Genomic DNA, 18772 nt, shown 5'->3' on the forward strand with positions numbered 1-18772 from the left:
GGGTTAGATTTCTTTGTGATAATGAGGCATCACAGTTCCATTCTGCAAAATGTGGGCACATTTCTTCACTTTTTTGTAAGCCTTTGTCAGTTCAAAGAATTCAGTATACTGAGGGAAAAAATATAGTTCTCATAAACCACCTTCTCATTGCAGAGATAGGAAGCAATGTGGCAATACCACAGGCAAAAATGGCTTCCGTTCTGAGCTCCCCCTTGTGGAAACCTGTCTTCAGGCATCAGATTTGTCCAGGGTTGGAATTAGAAGCAAGCTGGCCCACTCGCCCACACCAGGATGGGAAGGAGGTATTTGCTCATCTGTCATCTTTCTGTGTGGGTAGAAACTGGTTACTAATAATTACCCTAAGTTGTAAACATTTGTGTTTGTATCTTATCACCTTGTCTGACTATTAGCTTGTGAGGCAGAAACTGTCCCTTGTTTTTGTTATCCTCACTGTGTGCCACAAGGGCCGGTGCTTAAGGGACATTTAAAGCACAGGATGTATGACTTTCCTGAAATGTAGTAGGTGCTCCGTAGATCTCTCTTGATGACGTTATCTAAGAAATAAGTGGAGTCTACTTTTAGTGTCCACTGAGTCACTCTTAAGAGTCAATGATTTGTTCTGACCTTTTTGTTCTCCATAGAACTGTAGCATTTTATTTAGGTGTGCGATATTCAAAAAACCAAGTTTTCCCTGTCTCTACTTCTTACCTCTCCTTCTCTCTTTTTCTGTTCTATTTCTGTTCTTTTTTTTCCCCACCCTTATCCTTCTACTTCCTGCCAAATTATTACATGGTTAATTGCCAAATACCAAGGCTCTTCCTCCGTTTCTATTACCTGTTCCCTCTTCTTCAGGCCCTCTCTTCTTTTGATCTCATGAAAGTCCGATATCTTCTCTTACATCTGCCTCCTTGTTGGCCTTTCTTAATTTGTCCTCTGCAAGGTAGACTTTGTCCAGGCTTCCTTCCCTTTCTGCATCCCACCAAGACATCATCCTCTCTGCTTCCTTTTGTTGTCCTTTCTATAAGAATGATCCCTAAATACCAGGTTCCCACTCTGGTTCTTCTCCATCTCCCTGTTAGGTGTATGCATTTCAAAGTCCCCACTCCCATTAACTGTAGTTATAAAAGCAGCCTGTCTGGCTGGCTGACTGCTCGCTTCTGTTATGGTCATTATTATTGGTCCAGGCCTGGAGCCACTTCACCCTCATGTCCCCTTCCTCCCTGTCTTGCTCTTGCCCTTCCTGTCTGGTCACCTGCAAGCCCTATGGATTCTTCCTTGTGATGTTCATTTCTGTCCTTTCCTCTGTCTATCTTGTCCAGGCCTCCATCTTGTACCTGCATTACTACATTGGTACATAGCGAGGTTTTTTTTTTTTTTTAACCACTGCATTATCTTGTCATTCCACTGCCAAACACCATTAATGGCTCCCTGTTGCCCACAGGGTGAAGTCTAAACTCCTCAGTGTGACAGTCAAGGCTCTCTGCAGTCTCCTTTCACCTTACCTATCTGATTCTAGTTCCCACCACTCCCCAGCTGAGACTTCAGGCCAGGTCAGTCTCTCCACTGACTCTTAACCTCTGCTAATGGTGTGTCCTTCAGGGCCCAGCCTACCTGTTCCTCAGGGTCTAGCCCTGAGCCTATGTCCTCAGGAGGCTTTTCTGAGTTACTTTAACCTGCTCGGAATTTTCTCCTTTGAATTCTCAGCATTGGTTGTCTCCTAGGCATTTGGCACTGGATAATCTTTTGCTTTATGGTAGTGCTAGTTTTACTGCTTTTAATGTTTTTTCATGTTCACCTTTTTTAACCAGTTTCCCTAAAATAAATTTAAGCTTCTCAAGAGTATGCACCATGTTTTATATTTCTGCTTCTAGTGGGCACTTAATGAATTTTGTTTTTGAATGGATATATTAAACATGATGGAGTTTTTTCTTATTCCTAGGTTAAGAACATCCCTGAGGATCCCTGCTGCCATTTTCTACTTGATTTTGCCCAGTCAGAGCCTGCTCAGAACTTCTGTGGGCCATATTCAGAACTTTTCAAAGGATTCATACAGGCATGTAGAAAACAGGCCCCAAAGACAGATATAGTTGCTGGTTCCACTATTGATCAAGCTGTGAACGCCACCTTTGCTGCTCTGGTGTATCGCACTCCAGACTTATATGAGAAGCTGCAAAAATATGGTAACTTATATTACAGGGAATATGTTTGATCTGAAGGCTAATTGCTAAGTTTTAAGAAGGCCTGTCTTAAGGGAAAATATTTTGAAATGTTAACAGATTTTTCCAGCATAAACTTCATCTTGTTGTTTTTGACTTGCCAATCAAAAGATTCATGGCCAGTTTATAATTAACAGATTGTAATGTGTGGCAAGAAACCTTGAGTTTCTGAATTAGCAGTTACTTTTTCTTTATCCAAAAATTCATATGGGAAACTGCCAAGAAATTTAATGGAAAGAAACCTTAACAGGTCATGGTCCTGGCTTAGAAACTCAGATGTTGTACAGGGTCAAGTTAATCAAACAACTTTTCTGCACTTCAGTTTTGCAACTGTAAAATTGATTTAGAATCGAATTAGCGCAAACAGTCTAAGAAGTTTAGTTAAAACTGCAAATGTTTGTTATTGAGTATTTTAATAACACACATGTAGGAGGAGGAGAATGTTGGTAATGATTTCTGTTGTTAGACTCGCAGCTTCTGTGTAGCATCGTCCCACTAGGCTTCCTTTATGGATGGCCTCCTGCTTTGTGTTTCTTTTCGTCATGTTCCCTAGAGTACCACGTCTGTGTGGCAAATATTGGTGTGGCCTGTAGCTAATAAGGACCCACAATGAGGAAAGCCCCTCTTTACACTCATCCAGGAGAGATGTCTTTCAAATCTTATCTAAAGATAAGATACAAGTTTCCCAAGCATTTTGACAGGGTTTGGGTTCTTCCCAGAGAGGATACCAATAAGTGGGAATAGATGCTTCTTTGCAGTAAATAATTGGCTGCTACTTATGGTACTGTAATCAATATTGTTATCACTGTAAGCTGTATTACTGAGTCTTTTAGATCTCACAGTGCAGTTTATTTCCCTAGTGCAAAAATATCTCAACCACTTTGCAGATCTTATTATCACCTTTCAAAAGCTACTCAAAGAAATAAACTACATTGAGACACGTGATTTATGGAAACAGATGTCACATGGAAGAGTATATCTCTGCTCTGCTGAGGAATGGGGAAGGGAAAGTAATCTATAAGATTTTGTAAGGAAAAAGGAAATCAGTGCATCTGTTTTTTGTTCCTATTCCCATTTTATATTTTTCTTGGTTAATTTTATTGATACATTTTATTTTTTGCTTTTCTTTTTTTTTATTTGTACCGGGGATTGAACTCACGACCAGGTGCTTATGCCGCTGAGCTAAATCCCCAGCCCCTTATGCTTTTCTTTTTGATACAGGGACTTGCTGTGTAGTTCAGGCTGACCTGTGTAGCCCAGGCTGCCTTTGAACTTGCAGTGATCGCAAGTGTTTGGATTCCAGGCATGCACCACCGTGCCTCACTACATAGGTTGTTCCTTGAATGCTTGCCCTTGTTATTTCAAAGGGGCACATTTTTTGGTGCAGTTTTTCTGTCAGTTCCTTTATAATATAGACACCATATGTAAGGACTATTCATAAGCTCTTAGGTGTGTTAAAAATGGTCTTTATCTAGCTAATTTTCCTCATTGTTATCTTTAAAAATGTATTATTTCTGACTTTTTGGGTTACCTTAATTCCATGATGGTGGGAACCCTTTTGGTTTAGAAATATAAGAGAAAGCTGGGAATGGTAGAGCATGCTTATAATCCCAGCACTTGGGTGGCTCAGGTAGAAGGATTGCTGTGAGTTCAAGGCCACTTTGAACTGTATAGTGAAACCATGTCTCATAAAATGAAAAAAAGCTGGGAATTTAGCTCAACAGCATAAGTACCTACCTGGCAAGCGTGAGGTCGTGATTTCAATCCCTAGCACCAAAAATAAAATAATATAATAATAATAATAATAATAATAAATAAAAAGAAAAGAAACATAGGAGAGGAGGTGTTTTTTTCAATTAGAATGTAAGCTTCAGGAGGGAACGGACCATGTCTTCTCAGCACTGTGTTCCCAGTGCCTGGTGTAGAGTTTGGCTCATTCTGGGGTTTCAGAAAGTGTTTGCTGCATTGTATATTATGTGACAGATGCTCCAGCATGTTCTGGTGTGCTGTATTTTGCGTTTTGGATCCAGAGACAGGCAAACCTCCTAGGTCTTTAAAAATAAAACCTGGGAACTCAAGAGGTGGAGGCAAGAGGATTTCCATGAGCTGGAGGCCAGCCTGGGCTACAAAGTGAGTTGAAGGCCAGCTTGAACCATATAGTGAAATCAAAAAAGACTAAAAAAAGAAAAAATTGGAGGTTATAAAAAAAGTACTCATTCACATAAAAACAAAGTACAGAAAAGCTTTAAAAACTTACAAGCTATAATCTCATCGCTGACAATGCACCAGTATTTTAAATTTTTGGTATATACACTTGGCCTTATTATGTAATTATATTCATATATGTATTGAGGTGTGGATTAGCTATGTTTTTAATATACTTTTTACAAATGAGGTAATTTTATTACTTTTTCCCTTTTTTTTCCAACTTTCTCTTCTTTGCTTTTACCTTCCTTATTCCCCTGAGATAATTTTATTTATAATGTTTTGTAATCTGCTTTTTTGTTTAATGTAATACTGTCAAAATCATTTTTACTCAATATTTTAAAATTCTAGTATTTTTAGATTTTACTTTTCATATCCTACTCACTTCTAACAGTGTTTTCGTTTCAGAAATTATTAGTTTGAACAAAGTTTGAAGTAACATAGAAAACTCAGGTATTTGTACCTTAACTCATAACTTCCCCCCAAAGCCTCTCTTACTGTCTCCAAAGTATGTCAGGAGTCTTGTTTTGTGTTATAACAGATTCCGAGAGTACGCTGTGCTTAATCCTGCAACAGTGAATTGTGTTAAGTGAATGTAATTTTCCTCTCCTTTTTCTCTAGTGAACAGCAGGGGTAAGGTACCGCTGAGTGAGGACTTTGCACAGGTGTATTCCTTAGCAGATGGGATTCGAATATGGATGGTAAGAGTTTCCTTCCTCTGTGAGTTTGATGGACCTTAGGTTTTTCCCGCTATGCTATCACAGAACTGAGCTTAGAAGCTCTTTTCTCAATAACCTACGCTCATCACAGAAATGTCAAGGCAGAGAATGTTTTAAACACTAAACTGTAGTATCATGAACAGATATGAAGTAATTTAGAGCCCTTTATAAAATAATTTTAAAGCCGGGCGTGGTGGCTCATGCCTGTAATCCCAGTTCTCGGGAGGCTGAGGCAGGAGGATCGTTGGGAGTTTGAGACCAGCCTGGGCTACAAAGTGAGCTCAAGACCAGCCTGAACTGCATATCGAGACTCCGTCTCAAAAAAAGACAAAAATAAATAAATAAATAAATGAAATAATTTTAGAGTTTTTGAAATCATAATTTGGTGAGTGTTAAAAATACTTGGCATCAGCTGAGAGGCATAGTTACCCAAAACGGGATATAATATTTAAAATTCTAAAAGTTTTGTGCAAGATAACTAAATATACAAAAGAAAATGTTAAAGGTCATTAAATTATAAGCATTAATAAAGGTGTTTTTGGCAAATTAAAATATATAAACTGAAGGCAAGTGTGGTGAGGCATGCCTATAGTCCCAGCTATTTAGGAGAGTGATTTGGGAAAATCTTAAGTGAGCCCAGGAGTCTGAGCCAGCCTGAGCAACAGTGAGATCCCATTTCAGAAATACACATATTTATGAAATATTTAAAGGAAAAGAAAAGAACTGAACACTACTTAATTCAATTAAAAAACCTCAGGTGGGCATGGTGGTACATACCTGTAATCCTAGAGGCTGTGACCCTTAAGATGCTGAGGCAGGAGGGTTGGGAGTTCCAGGGCAGCCTGGGCCACATAGTGAGTTCAGGCCCAGCCTATACTGCAGACTTTGTCTCAAATTCTGTGACCAGGATAGCCATCTTTATACCATATATATAAATGACAAGAAATAAACACAAGAGTAGTGCCAGTAGGTTTGCATGTCTGTACAAAAAGATTACAGGTGGTTTTGTTTGCCAGACTCCAATATTTCTTACTGTCTTTTAATGAGTGTGACTTGTTATTTTTGACCAAGAAAGATTTTTCGGTTTTTTTTTTTTTTTTTTTGAGACGGGGTCTCGCTGGCCTTGAGCTCACTTTGTAACCCAGGCTGGTCTTGAACTTGCAATGACCCTCCCACCTCAGCCTCCCAAGTGCTGGGATTACAAGTGTGAGCCACCAAACCTGGCTCAACCAGGAAAGATTTTGAAACATTCTGGGACAGGCACATGCCCACATAAAACCTCTACAGAGATACAGATTATGTAGAGCCAGCAGCCAAAAAAAACAAAGAATTGGGCTACTACATGCCTACTACCCATTCTAGGAGGCATTTCTGGTGGGGAGAAGGGAATTAAGAGAAATACTTGCTTTAGAGTTTTCGTTAATGAAGTGCTGAAGAGTGAACCCAAGACCTCGCACAAACTAAACCAGCACTCTACTGAGACTCACTCTTCCCAGCTCTGGCTTTATATTTTTAAAATGTGTTCAGTGTGGTGGTACATGCCTGTAATCCCAGCATTTTGGGAGGCTGAGGCAGGACGATTACAAGTTCAAGACCAACCTGGGCAACTTAGCCACTTAATAAGACCCTGTCTCAAAATTTTAAAATGGTTGGGGATATGTAACTCAGTGCAAAGGCCCTTGGTTGAGTTACTAATACTACAAAAACAAGTATTTAAAGTCCAGCCAGGTCCAGAACATCCTGGCACTGCGTTTAAAGAAGAAAACAATTATATGGCTGGGGATGTAGCTCAGCTTAGTATAAGGCCCTAGGTTCAATTCCTGGTGCCACAAAAGGGAAGAAAAAAAGTTATGATCTTAATGCTTTTAGAAGGGAAATTTTAAGAATTGTTTCAGTTTTTAAGGCTTTGAAACATAAATGTATGCTATTCTAGATAACTTATTTCTCACCCCCAAATTGCTCTTATCTAGACACCTGTTCCCATCTTTTGTTTTGTATAGTCTTAAACTTTGTTGGGAAACACAAAAATCCTGGTAAAAAGTACAGCAAAAAAATACTCAGCATCAGATGGGTACGGTGGCGCAAGCCTGTAATCCCAGCTGGGAAGGAGCACTGAGGCTGAGGCAGCAGCGCTGCATTTGAGGCCAGCCAGGCTACACAGGAAACTCAGGCCAGCTGAGTTAATGAGCTACACATTAGGACCTTGTCTCAGCACAAACAAGCAAAACAAAATTAAGGGGAAATCCTTAATTGGGTGGAGAATGGATAATGAAGTTGAAAGCAGAAGACTAACTGAAATAGTTAGATGGGGAGAATTTCTGCGCTGAGGTGAAACAACCAGAGGACTTCATGAGTGGTAAAGAGAAGTGAAGAGGAAGGAAGAATTTAGGCTAGTCCTGGTGGGCACCTTGACGAGTGGCAGAAGACCTGAGCAGGGTGGGAAAGTGCTCTTGGACTTGGGGTTAAGAGGTGATGTAGTTAGGGACATGTTATCTGAGACATCTAGCTAGAGATTCTGTAAGTGAGATGTCTCATTCTGTAAGCTAGAATCTGAATGGCTCTTCACAGAAATGTCAAGGCAGAGATAAGGGTAGCTTCAACTCATGTGTAATAGTTCTTTTTTAGATTTTTGTTTTTGCGACAGATCTTGCTGGGTAGTTCAGGCTGGCCTTAAGCTCACACCAGTTCTGTCTCAGCTTACCAGGTGTTGAGAATACAGGTGTGCATTACCACACCTGGCAGTAGTTCTTCTTTTAAAAGAAAGTGTGAGTTTATTCATGAACAGACAGCCTTAGACTACACAGTGACTAGAGCATAGTTAGTACCCTGTATATACTGAATAAATAAGGCCAAACTGAACTGTTTCTCTCAGAAGAAACTAAAAGACATTGTCAGCCAGGGATTTAGCTCAGCAGTATAAGCACCTGCCTGAAGCATAAGGTCATGAGTTTGATCCTGATACCAAAAAAAAAAAGATGTTGTCAACAGAATAGTAGGAGAACCAGAAGAGTGTGTTGACAGAAACCAAAACCATAGTAAAGCTGAGAGAAGAAGCTTGCCTGAGGACGTTCAGGTAAAGAATTGCAATTCGTAAGGCACTTCATGAATTATTCTTGTGGTTTAGCCTAGACAGACTGCCAACAGTTGGACAGGATACTAGGCTTCTTCATGATTCTCATCACATGTGATCTTCTGCCTGGGCTGTCAGCCTTCTGGCCTATGCTATGACCATTTTCAGGCTGCTCCTAAGTGAATCCTCTTCCTGCAAGTTGCATGGTCACTTAGAGGTGGCACCTCATTCAGAGTAGAGAAGAGATCAGGTTATAGTCCAGCCTCTATAGCAAGCTGCATGTGTGACCCTCACAAGAGCCTTTATTTCTCTAGAGCTTAACTTCTTTGACTGTACTGATAATGGCATTTAAAGGCCCCTCTAGCACCACTGTTCTGGATTTTTTAAAAAAAAATTTAATTTTAGAGGAAATATAACAGAACAAAACAAAACAGTGAGAACCAATAATGGACAAGACAGAAGGAAATCCCCCCTCCCCCATAGTTGCTGTATTGCATATTGTTAGCCTCTAAATAGATGCTCATAGTACTGGCTTTAGGCTGCAAAGTCAATCAAACAATTCAAGCATTAAGTTGTTTTGTTACTTCACTTGCTCTTATCTCAGTCCATGTTCCTTTGAATCAGCCCATTGCTTAGTCCATTGCTTACAGGGTAGGGTGTAGTGTCTTCTTATCTCCCAGTTTATGTGCTGGCTGGAGGAGTGTGGCTTGGCTCCTTGGTTCTCCTCCCAGCCCACATGGTTGCCGCTGGTTCACAGGAGGGTACAGGTTGGCTTCTTGGTTTTCCTCCCAGTGGACATTTTTGTTTATTTGTTTTGTTTTTTGAGACGGGTCTAACTGTGTAGCTCAGGCTGCCCTTGATCTCACTGTGTACCTCAGGCTGGCCCTAAACTCACTAAGATCCTTCTGCTTCAACCTCCCAAGTGCTGGGATTTTATAGGCCTGCACCATTATGTCCAGCTAGACTTTTTTAAAGTAATGAAGTAATTTATGCAACTCTTTCCAATACTACATAGTTGAAAAATAGTTTTGCATATGACTTTAGATGACTTAAGAGCCTGGAATGCTTTTAAGACAAACAAAAATAGTTCAGCCTTGTGTCCCCAGCACCCGGACAATAAGTACGAGTCTTCCCTGATTTCAATGCCATGTGCTTTTGAGAGTAGTAGCTTGCTGTGTTTGCCTATGGTGCCCTGTCTGGACAGCTGAGTCATTGGTTCAAATTCTCCTCCAGTTAGAGATGAAGCAGAAGTCCCTGATGAACCTGGGCAGCGAGGCAGAGGAGAAGCACGGTTTGGAAGCTGCTGAGGCCAGTCCAGAGAGCCTGGGTGAGTGAACAGTGCAGCAGTCGCCTAGAGAGCCAGCACCCTGCCTCCGAGGCTTTCCCAGCTGTGGCTGTGTTGGCCGAGGGGAAGTGGTAAAAGTGCCAAATGTTATTCCTGAGAATGTATTGCAGGTAGAGGAAAATGCTAGCAAGAAGTAATTAATAACTGATGCACTCCAGGGGGAGCAGTTTTCTGATGTCTTCTCTTAGAGGCCATTGCCTTCAGAGTTGTATCTTAGGTTTTTAAAGTGTGCTTACATTTAGCATTCAGTGAAATTAAAGGATTACTATTAATTTTTTAAATGATATGGTTTTGTTAATTTTAAAACCCTTTTTAGAAAAATACACTGAAGATTTTAGAGATCAATCAGTATGCTGCCTGAGATAATCCAGGGAGTGGGGAATTGATGAGGGGTGGGACAAGATTGGCTATGAGTTGATAACTTTTTAAAAATTTAAACATTCACCATGTATTTTGATCATACCACCTATATTATAACACAAGAAAGTGTTTCTTGCCTTTAAGTTTTGGTAGCATATTTTGTTGATGAAAATAAATGGCAGATTTAATTTTTACTTTTATTCATTGTCATTCTTGTTTTTTGCATTTAGCAAAAGAGTGTATTCAGAAAAGTCTTCTGTTACTAAAATTTTTGCCCTTGGGCAAAAGTTCAAAAGAACCCTGTGACAAGTTGGTAACTGCGGAGGAAAATGATCATCTCCAGCCACTTGACAGGCGCCAGAGGACAAGCTCTGTGGTGGAAGACCATTTCCAAGCCTCAGTGTCCCCTACGGAAGCATCACCCTCAACTGCGGGAGACAAGAGCCCTGGCTTGGACATGCTCCCTCCGCTGCCGCCTGTCAGTGGCCCTCCTGCTGCAGAAGGGCTCACGGCTGAGGAGCCCTCGTCACCGTCCACACCCACCCGGCGGCCTCCCTTCACCCGAGGACGACTCCGACTGCTGTCCTTCAGATCCGTGGAGGAGGCCAGGCCAGTGCCCACAGTAAAAGAGAAGTACCCTGTGCTGAAAGATGTCATGGACTTCATTAAAGACCAGTCACTCTCACATGAGAGGTGAGCCAGTCCTTACAGCACTCCCATCACAGCAGGGTCTTACTGCAAACCATAGATACCCAATCTAGTCAGAGCTTGAAATTCAAGTCTAAAATGGAGTGATATTTACAAGTAAACTACATCAAGACTTGTTTTCAAATATTCAAGATAAAAATTTGATTTTTTTCCTCTAAAGAAATACCTTTCAGGCTGGGGATTTAGCTCAGCGGCATAAGTGCCTGCCTTGCAAGCAGGCAGTTATGAGTTCAATCCCTGGTACCAATAAAAACGAAAAAGACAAAAAACAGAAACAACAACAACAAAAAAGAAATACCTTTCACTTAAAATTTATGCATTGTATTATATGTAAAATATATCTTAGTAACATATTGTTAGGGTTTTTTTTTAATAAGTGTTTCTTTTGGTAGCTCCCAGTTAAAAATTTGTTTTATGCCTGTCGTTTTCTGACAAAATTATTTGTTCATGGACTTACATCTTTGGGAATATGTTGTATTTTAAGTTAGTGAAGAATTTCCTGTCCTAAGATGAAAGCTTTATATCTGTAGGGAAGTAAAGACATCAGAGTTCTTTTTTATTGTTTAGGGTTTGAAGTGAGTTGTTTAGTATACTTCTGTGCAGGTGATGTGCACTGATTTGTAATGCTGCCAGATGTCGGCTGGAAGTAGCAAACAGCTGTGGACAGTCTTCCTGTGGGCTATTCCTAATACTCCCCACAGTGTTTCCTTCCCATGCATGTGGTCTCAGAACTCGAGGGGAGGGCTGTTTCCTTCTGCCCAGCTCAGGAGTTCCCCAGGGTCCTGACTTGAGTTCTGTCTCCAGTGTTGTGAAGGTTCTTTCCCTGAGGAAAGCCCAAGCCCAGAGCATCCTGGAAGTCCTGAGAATCATCCAGTATTGTACAGAATCCCTTGGACAGCCTCACTGCTTCCACCCACCTTACATACTTTTCCTACTGGAACTCCTCTCCTGCCAGAAGGACTTCACCAAGTAAGTACAAAGAAAGTCTCCAAGGACTGAGTAGAGGTCATGTTAAAGCAATCTGGATTGTCTTCTCCAGTTAGGAGCTCCATGTATTCATTCTCTCATCCCAAGAAAGAATAGGTTATGTCTTTTTATGAAGTGGCAGGAACATGTTTATTCCTCTTTAATTACTTCATCATATTTTACCGTGTAGTATAAATTATATTCTTCATCAACTGTCATTTGGCTTCTGGAAGCTGTGAGCTAAATGTAATGCTCATTTACAGTAGTGACATTAGCCTGAATACCTCTCAAAATGATTCTAACCTTCACTCACTAAAAAATTTTTGAGTGTCTACTCTGCTAGAAACTGTTCTATGTGTTACCTGTACAGAAGTGAATGGAGCTGGTTTTCTATTGAAGAACAAGAGAGAGCATTAAAAATAAAGGAAAATACGTCAGCAGTATCCATATGTGGCAATGTAATAGAGTGATATAGTTTAGGTGGCCAGGGAAAGGGTATGCAGGAGATGACAAGTAAGCCAAGAGGTGACTGACCAGCTCAGACAGGGGAGAAGAGCATTGCAGGCAGCAGGAGCAGGGCAGCGGCTCTGGAGCGAAGGCTGAGGCCACGGAGCAGAAAGAAGAAGCCGGCATGGCAGGACAAGAATGGGGAGTGGAATGAGGCTATCAGGAAGCTAGGCAGAACCTTTGTTACACACTGTGTTTGCGTTTTTTGGATATTTGGAAAATCAGGAAAGGACCACATTTTGATTTGTAAAAGATGCCTCAGGATGCTTAGTGGAAAAGGGGGACAGTAAAACAGCAGTTAAGCGACTGTTGCGGTGGCCCAGCAAGGGGGTGATGTAGAGTAGAGATAGTATTGGAGGTGGAGAGAGAGGGGTGACATTCAGGACGTATTTCGGAGGTAGATTGTCAGGACTCACTAATAGATAGGTAGAGAGCATGAACGAAAACCAGAAATCGTGGGAAAAGAAATCCCTGTGGTTTTGTTTGGAGCACCAGAAGGGACAGTGATGCATTTTACTGAGGGAAAAATGTAGAAGAAAGAGACTGAAGCAAAAATAAAATTTTTGGTCATGTTGTTTGACCTCCACTTTAATATCCAATCAACAATATCAAGAAGACTGAATCTAGAGACCCAGAAAAAAGTCAGGACTGGGTAGAATGAGGTTATCATCAACATGTAGACGGGTTAACCTGAGACTGAATGACAGCTGCAGAGAGCGCAGAGATAGGTAAGAAGGGACTCAGGGGCCGGGGTTTAGCTCAACGCTTAAGTGCCTGCCTGGCAAGCATGAGGCCATGAGTTCAATTCCTGGTATTAAAAAAAGAAAAAGAAAAGAAAGAAGGGACTCAGGGTGAGCCTTTGGGGCACATCTTCACTTAGCAGCCAAGCAGAGAAAAGAGCCTGAGAAGGCTGCAGCAGAGGAGGATCCCTTGAGGTGGACTGGAAGCTTGGCACAGTGGTGTCGCAGAAGCCAGGAGCGTATCTTCAGTGACAGGAGTGGTCAGTTGTGTCAGATGCTGAGGTGAGAGTTTGAGTGAGATAAAAACACACTGAACTTGGCAGCAGTATTGCTGGACCTATGGTCTAAAACCCCGTTGAACTGAAGTGAAAGAGAATGTGACTAGTAAAATATACAGGGACTAAATACCTTTAATTCAAGGAATTCAGCCTTGTAGGGTAGCAGAGAAACGAGGCAGTGGATAAAGGGCATGTGGAACAACTGAGGAGGTTTCTATGTTGTCTTTCCACTGTACTGGGATTGAATCTCAGGCCTTGCTCATGCTAAGCACGTACTGTACCGTGATTTTGCCCCATGTCTTGCCACTGAGGATTTTTAAGTGTTGTTAGAACCCTTGTGAGTCCTGGTGGGAGTGAGTCAGTAAAGAGATCAAGGTGGGTGCTATAGAAATACAGAGGTCGGCCTTTGACAGAATCGGGATGTACAGTGCGGATGCAGGGTGGTGGTACATTGAGTGATACAAAGATGAAGGAATTCCTTTGTGACCATTTCCGTTTTTCTGAAAAATAAATGTGAAGATCATCATCAATTAAAAGCTAGGAAGGAAACAAGAACCATTTAAGGAGAAGCAGGAAGTTTAAAATAGTGATGAAAATTAAACCTGACAATTTAGAGTGCTTGAAAAGTATGCCTGTAAGCCGGGCGTGGTGGCTTACGCCTGTAATCCCAGCACTTGGGAGGCTGGGTGGGAGGATCATTGCGAGTTTGAAACCAGCCTGGGCTACAAAGTGAGCTGAAGGCCAGCCTGAACTGCATAGCGAGATCTTGTCTCAAAAAAGACAAAAAAAAAAAAGTATGCTTGTGAATTTAAAGTGATGCTTATCAGCCTAGGTTTGTAATGTTTCCTCCAGGTATCCACTAAGCTGGTTTGATATAGGTGTAAGACTTTTCAGACAAGATTTCTGGAAGCAGAAAGAGGCCAAAGAGATGATGTTTGCTAAGATGTGAGTGTGGGTGATTGACATAGAATCCAAACTGAGAAAGAGCACAGAAAAAGCACAGGAGGAGTCTGAATGGTGAACACGAGGTGGCCAAGTGGCTGGCGCCTGGTGGGATTCAGAAGAGGCGCCTGGTGGGATTCTGAAGTTGGCAGTGAAGGGCCAGCAGAAAAGGCGTGATCGTGCACACAGCACCAACCGAAACGGTTGTGAGAAGTTCTTCACACAGTGTCTGGCAGTCGGGGGTGCACAGGGCTGATTTTAGACTCATAAAGAAAGACGAGGGCTGGAGTGTGTAGCGCAGGGGCTCAAGTACTTGCCTGCTAAGCACAGTGTGGTGAGTCTGATCCCCGTTGCAAAAAGAAAAGATGAGTTGTCCTCACCGTGTTTCTGTTCTGAAGTCTCTTGGGCCAGTCAGCTGGCCTCACTTGCTGTTTTGTCCATTACTCTCTAAGGTTATTGTACTTGGCTTCTTTGTTGGTTTATTTCATGTTTGTTTTTGTAGTACTGGGGATTGAACCCAGGGCCCTCATGGTAAGCTATATCTCCAGTCCATTTTATTTTTATTTTGAGACAGGGTCTCACTAAGTTGCTAAGTTGCCCAGATTGGGCTTGAACTTGGCAGTCCTCCTGCCTCAGCCTCTCCGAGTGCTGTCCTTGGTTGTACCCGAGTTTGGTGCCACTTTTCCCAGTTTGCTGCTACTTAACTATTTCATATAAGGAATAAGAGTACTAAGTAAAAAATACCCTGACATTTAAATTGGTGATTTTTTCTGTTTCTAGTTACTTTGGACACTTGGAAGGCTGTGGTGCTGATCTACACAAAGAAATTCGAGATACTTACTACCAACTTGTTCTGTTTTTGGTCAGAGCAATTAAAGGATTTAATAGCATAAATGACAGGTATTGGATAACTTTTTTGTTTCTACAGGAAAAAATTTATTATGAAAGAAATACTTGTTCAGTCTGGAAAACAAAAAATAGAAAGGATAAAACAAAAGTAAAATCTAATTTTACCATCTAGAGCTAAATACCAATGTTAACTTATTAGTGTAGATTTTTTCAATATATTGTTGAATTGGGGTGTGTTTTGGTTTAAGAATTTATAGGCCATCAACAAACTCACTAGAGAGAAATTAGGGAAACCACACCTTTCACAGTAGCAAAAATGAAATACTTAGGAATCAGTCTAACAAAAGAAGTAAAGAATCTGTATATTGAAAATTATAGTACTCTGGAATAAGAGATCGAAGAGGATATCAAAAAATGGAAAGATAACCCTTGCTCATGGATATGAAGAACCAACATAGTGAAAATGGTCATACTCCCAAAATTGTTACACAGATCAAAGCAATCCCAATCAAAATACTATTACTGAGGTATAGTAATAGTATTTTTTTTCTTTCTTTCTTTTTTCTTTTTATCAGTACCAGGGATCAAACTCACGACTGCCTGCTTGCAAGGCAGGCGCTTATGCCGCTGAGCTAAATCCCTAGCCCCGAGAAAACATTCTTAAAATCCACCTGGAAGCAGAAGAGTCCTAGAATAACAAAGATGGTAGTCCTGGGCAGCAAAGGCAAGGCAGGCGGCATCACAATCCCTGACTTGAAATTGTACTGTCAAGCTACTGTGATAAAATCAACATAGCACTGGCAAGAAAACAGACCTGAGGACCAGCAGAACAGACTAGAAGATGCAGACACAACTACAAACACACTCAGCCACCTTATCTTTGACAAAGAGGCCAAACATGTTCACTGGAAGAAAGATAGCCTCTTTAATAAATGGTGCTGGAAAAATGGGCTGTTGGCATGTCAGAGACTAAAACTAGACCCATGTCTATCACCATGTGCTAAACTAAAGTCAAAGTGGATAAGAATCTAAATATTAAAACAGAAACACTATACTAGAAGAGAAAATAGGTAGAAATCTTGAACACATAGGTGTAGGTAGAGTTCATGAATAAAACACAGACTGCATAGAAAAGAATGAACTACTGGGATCTCGTCTTATTAAAAAGCTTTTGCATAGCAAAATAAATCACCAACAAAGTGAAAAGGTAGCCCACAGAGTGGGAAGATATAGCCAATTGTTTCTCAGACAAAGGACTTCTATCTAGAACATAAAAAGAATTGAAAAAAATTAGACTCTCCAAATGCAAAAGATCTAATCCAAAAATGGGCTTCTGAAATGAATGCACACTTCTCAGATGAAGAAATATAAATGACAAATAAATACATGAAAAAATGTCCAATGTTATGGTCATTTGAGAGATGTAAATTAAAACCACACTGAGATTCCATCTCACCCCAGAAAGAATGGCTGTTATTAAAAATCACCCAATAACATGTTGGTGGGACTGTAGGGGAAAAGAAACACTTCTCCACTGTTGATGGGAGTGTAGACTGGTGCAGTCATTGTGGAAATCAGTGTGGAGATTACTCAGAAAACTAGGGTTAGAGGTCCCATTCCATCCAACTATTCCCCTTCAGGGCATCTTCCCAGAAGAATTAAGAGCATCATACCATAGTGATACATATCACCCATGTTTTTGGCAGCACAATTTGTAATAGCTGAATCTTGGAAACAACCCAAATGCCCAACCAAGGAATGGATTAAAAGGGTGTGGTATTTTTATACAATGGAATACTACTTGCCCATAAAGAAGAATAAACTTGAGACATTTATAGAGTATACTCATAAGTGAAATAAATCAGACACTTGTAAACATCATGTATCCATGAGAAACTGAGAGAATAAGTTATAAAATGTATAGTAGTTATTGTGAAATGAGAAGAAATTGTTCAAAAGGAAAAAGGAACTAGGATGGGTGTGAGGGGAAAGAACAGTAGAGAAAAGGAAAAAAAATGCAAGTCAGTTCTACCATTAGTGTCTGTTAGTTCATTAAAAAGGAAGGTTTGAGCTAATACTAGTTGAGAAATTTTAATGCTTTTTTAGATCTCTTTTATGCCCATATCTTTTTTTTTTTTAACTTTTTATCGATACCAGGGATCAAACTCACAACTGCCTGCTTGCAAGACAGGTGCTTATGCCACTGAGCTAAATCCCCAGCCCCTATTCCCATATCTTATACCCTGAGCATCTACTTGAAAGATAACACCTTGTAATGTATTAACTTTATTCTTCTCCTATTTTGTTTTTTTTTCCATAAAATTTTTTTATAAAGAAATTTGTTGGTTGGGTATGGTGGCGCACACCTGTAATCCCAGTTCAAGGCCAGCCTAGGCTACAAAGTGAGTTGAAGACCAGTCTGAATTACATAACAAGACCTATCTCAAAAAGCAAACAAAGAATTTGTAACCTGTTACTTCTAGTTTCTATTTTTTTAGATAGTTTTAAAACACAAATACAAGTGTTTCTCAAGTAATTAGTTGAAGACCTCAAATAAAATGGCTCTTCTGTAAATATGAATTATAAAACTTTGGCTAATTTGGACCTGATCTTGCTCTTTATTACGAGGTGACTTTTATTTATTTATTTATTTATTGGTACCAGGGATCAAACTCACGACCTTGCGCTTGCCAGTCAGGCGCTTATGCCACTGAGCTAAATCCCCGGCCCTGGGAGGTGACTTATTTTTCAGCTTTTACTATAAGATGCCTCCTTGGTGGTTTGGGCAGTGTGGAGATCTTCCTGTGCACCTTTCCAGGTTCTTTTGCCTAAGCTTTGAAAGCTGTTTATATGGAATATGAGAATTTGTGCCTCCTTGTTACAAACAAACCAGAGTGCTGCTTTGTATTGCCCCGTTCTCTTTGCTGGTAATGCCAGCTTTTGATAACTGTTGCCTCTGTGACCTCTGTAGGTCCCTGCTGCCTGCCTTATCCTGTGTTCAGACAGCTCTGCTCCATCTTTTGGATATGGGCTGGGAGCCCAGTGATCTTGCCTTTTTCATTGACATTCAGTTACCAGATCTTCTCATGAAAATGTCACAAGAAAATATAAGTGTCCATGACAGTGTCATCAGGTAAGCACATAACCTGTACTCTGCCATTCCTACAGTAGGTGGTGAAATACAGGGACCACAGCCTAGAGGGTGAAGGGTGGCCTCGAGCTAAACCGGAGAGCGTGTGATACATCCTGGCTTTGCCTCATGCTAACCGAATGACCAAATGCAAGTTTGGCATGTGTCCGGCAAATACCTGATAAATCCTGGGGCTTTGAAAATAGTTGATCTTTTCCCCTTCGAAGTTTAACAATGCTCAATTCACTAGACCGTTAAGCTCAGGATCTTCTGGCTTGTACCTTCCTTGGTTATCAGGAGAGGCATGCTTTTCTCTCTTTGTTTGCTTTCAGCCAGTGGAGTGAAGAAGACGAGCTCGCTGATGCCAAGCAGAATTCAGAGTGGATGGAGGAGTGTCAGGATGGCATGTTTGAGGCCTGGTGTGAAAAAATAGCCCAGGAGGAGCCAGAGAAGCAGAGGAAAGTAAGACCTCTCTACTAGAGTAATCTCAAGTGACCAAATAGGAGAATGGAGAGGAGGGTATCCAGAGTGTGCCAGCAGGCCATCTCCCACTCCAGAGGGCTCCCAGGGCCTTCGGCACCTTTGTTTCTCAGAGAGTCATGAGGAGTTTTGCATCCCAATGGGATCTTTCATGAGAGTGGCTCCCCCCATAGAACTACACTCAAAGAAGTGTGGCTCATGAGTCTGCTATACAGTATTAGGTGCCAGTTTATTGATTTATTGTGAGAAATAGAATT

The 18772-nt window shown here is 40.9% G+C and overlaps 1 protein-coding gene across 1 annotated transcript in view; it reads left to right on the forward strand.

Moving 5' to 3' along the window:
- The window catches only part of Zzef1 (zinc finger ZZ-type and EF-hand domain containing 1), a 116015-nt gene that overhangs the window by 55308 nt on the left and 41935 nt on the right, over positions 1-18772 (forward strand). The window contains exons 25-33 of the mRNA XM_013152041.3: positions 154-302; positions 1940-2180; positions 5043-5122; positions 9444-9537; positions 10146-10608; positions 11428-11592; positions 14837-14956; positions 17877-18038; positions 18368-18497. Coding sequence (XP_013007495.2) covers positions 154-302; positions 1940-2180; positions 5043-5122; positions 9444-9537; positions 10146-10608; positions 11428-11592; positions 14837-14956; positions 17877-18038; positions 18368-18497 — 1604 coding nt within the window. The remainder of the gene's footprint in view (positions 1-153; positions 303-1939; positions 2181-5042; positions 5123-9443; positions 9538-10145; positions 10609-11427; positions 11593-14836; positions 14957-17876; positions 18039-18367; positions 18498-18772) is intronic.

This window comes from Cavia porcellus, unplaced genomic scaffold, assembly GCF_034190915.1.
Source record: "Cavia porcellus strain 051 isolate PalLab524CR breed Dunkin Hartley unplaced genomic scaffold, mCavPor4.1 scaffold_6, whole genome shotgun sequence".
Taxonomy (NCBI): domain Eukaryota; kingdom Metazoa; phylum Chordata; class Mammalia; order Rodentia; family Caviidae; genus Cavia; species Cavia porcellus.